Source organism: Micropterus dolomieu, linkage group LG01 (assembly GCF_021292245.1).
Source record: "Micropterus dolomieu isolate WLL.071019.BEF.003 ecotype Adirondacks linkage group LG01, ASM2129224v1, whole genome shotgun sequence".
NCBI classification, from domain to species: domain Eukaryota; kingdom Metazoa; phylum Chordata; class Actinopteri; order Centrarchiformes; family Centrarchidae; genus Micropterus; species Micropterus dolomieu.
In genome coordinates this window covers 49,800,208-49,802,634 of record NC_060150.1, presented here as the reverse complement: position 1 = coordinate 49,802,634, position 2,427 = coordinate 49,800,208, and the positions used below count along the sequence as shown (strand labels likewise).

General features: G+C 48.6%; 1 protein-coding gene across 1 annotated transcript in view; it reads right to left on the bottom strand.

The window, feature by feature from the left end:
• The window catches only part of lama1 (laminin, alpha 1), a 48,721-nt gene that overhangs the window by 24,765 nt on the left and 21,529 nt on the right, over window positions 1-2,427 (bottom strand). The window contains exons 21-23 of the mRNA XM_046073681.1: window positions 1,244-1,350; window positions 723-903; window positions 499-635 (exon numbers count right to left, since the gene is read on the bottom strand). Coding sequence (XP_045929637.1) covers window positions 499-635; window positions 723-903; window positions 1,244-1,350 — 425 coding nt within the window. The remainder of the gene's footprint in view (window positions 1-498; window positions 636-722; window positions 904-1,243; window positions 1,351-2,427) is intronic.

Below are 2,427 nucleotides of genomic sequence, written 5' to 3'. Positions count from 1 at the left end.
GTGTGTGTAGAGTGTGTAGTGTGTGTAGAGTGTGTAGAGTGTGTAGTGTGTGTAGTGTGTGTAGTGTGTAGAGTGTGTAGAGTGTGTAGAGTGTGTAGTGTGTAGAGTGTGTAGAGTGTGTATGGTGTGTAGAGTGTGTAGAGTGTGTAGAGTGTGTAGTGTGTAGAGTGTGTAGAGTGTGTATGGTGTGTAGTGTGTGTAGAGTGTGTAGTGTGTATGGTGTGTAGTGTGTAGTGTGTGTAGAGTGTGTAGTGTGTGTAGAGTGTGTAGAGTGTGTAGTGTGTAGTGTGTGTAGAGTGTGTAGTGTGTGTAGAGTGTGTAGAGTGTGTAGTGTGTGTAGTGTGTGTAGTGTGTAGAGTGTGTAGAGTGTGTAGAGTGTGTAGAGTGTGTAGTGTGTAGAGTGTGTAGAGTGTGTATGGTGTGTAGTGTGTGTAGAGTGTGTAGTGTGTATGGTGTGTAGTGTGTGTAGTGTGTATCTTTGTGTCTAGTGTGTAGTACCTTGCAGCCCGTGGCAGGGTCGTGACCCCAGTAACCTGTCTCACACCTGTCGCAGGTGTCTCCCTCTGTGTGGGTGGGGCAGATGCACTCGCCGCTCACAGGGTCACAGTTCCCTCCGGTGTGATCACAGGTGCATGCTGGGAGGAGAACAGATCGTAGCCAATCAGAGTTGAAAGAGTCGACCAATCAGGGGCCAGATCAATACGTTACCTCGGTTTAACTACCTGTGCAGCCGATGGCGTGGAAACCATAGTAACCACGGCTACAGCGGTCACACTTATCACCAGCCACGCCCTCCACACACTGGCACCGCCCCTCGTCATCACATGACTCAGAGAGAGCTACTGATTGGCTGCAGCCACACGGCCGACAGCCCTGCCCACTCTGCAGCCCGAAGAACCCAGACTGAAGAAAGGTACAAAAAATATTACTTAAATAGATTTGAAATGATTTAAAAACATAAAAACAACACTGAATTCATTTTAAATTATTATAACAAATTATTACAAATAACAAACATTAAAATAAATTTTAAATTATTTCAATTACTTAAATTAATCATGCTGTTTTAAATCAATCTGAAGAAATCTGCAGTACTGTTTTTAGATTTTAAGTGAATTTAAGTGAAAACACAACGATCACCGTCTGAAGTCACATCAGACCTACGTGGCATTACAGTACTTTGTGTAATCATTAATTATTTAAATCAGGCGACGAAACATTCACTGTTTAATGTGCGACTCACCTGGCAGCGGTCACAGGTGCGTCCCGTCACGTTCTCTCTGCATGAACACTGACCTGCTGTGACATCACACACACTGGAGAGGGCGCCGCTCACATCACAGCCACATTCTGAGAGAGAAAGGGGGGAACTTAGACCACGCCCACCTAGGTAAACCCCGCCCCCACAGACTGAGGCTGTCTGTTCACACACATTAAACAACTACAGCTCCCACAAGCCTTTGCTTCTGTTTTAAAGATGTCTGTGCTGAATGAACAGTGCAGGATGGTGGACTACAGTCTGCACTGAACGGGGTCTGACAGTCCAGGATGGTGGATTATAGGTCTGACGGTGCAGGATGGTGGACTACAATCTGTCCTGAACATGGTCTGACAGTGCAGGATGGTGGACTACAATCTGTCCTGAACATGGTCTGACAGTGCAGGATGGTGGACTACAGTCTGCACTGAACGGGGTTTGACAGCGCAGGATGGTGGACTACAATCTGTCCTGAACATGGTGTGACGGTGCAGGATGGTGGACTACAGTCTGCACTGAACGGGGTCTGACGGCGCAGGATGGTGGATTATAGGTCTGACGGTGCAGGATGGTGGACTACAGTCTGCACTGAACGGGGTTTGACAGCGCAGGATGGTGGACTACAATCTGTCCTGAACATGGTGTGACGGTGCAGGATGGTGGACTACAGTCTGCACTGAACGGGGTTTGACAGCGCAGGATGGTGGATTACAATCTGTCCTGAACATGGTCTGACGGTGCAGGATGGTGGACTACAGTCTGCACTGAACGGGGTTTGACAGCGCAGGATGGTGGACTACAGTCTGTCCTGAACATGGTCTGATGGTGCAGGATGGTGGACTATAGGTCTGACGGTGCAGGATGGTGGATTATAGGTCTGACGGTGCAGGATGGTGGACTACAATCTGTCCTGAACATGGTCTGACGGTGCAGGATGGTGGACTATAGGTCTGACGGTGCAGGATGGTGGATTACAATCTGTCCTGAACATGGTGTGATGGTGCAGGATGGTGGACTACAGTCTGCACTGAACGGGTCTGACGGCGCAGGATGGTGGACTACAATCTGTCCTGAACATGGTCTGACAGTGCAGGATGGTGGACTACAGTCTGCACTGAACGGGGTTTGACAGCGCAGGATGGTGGACTACAATCTGTCCTGAACATGGT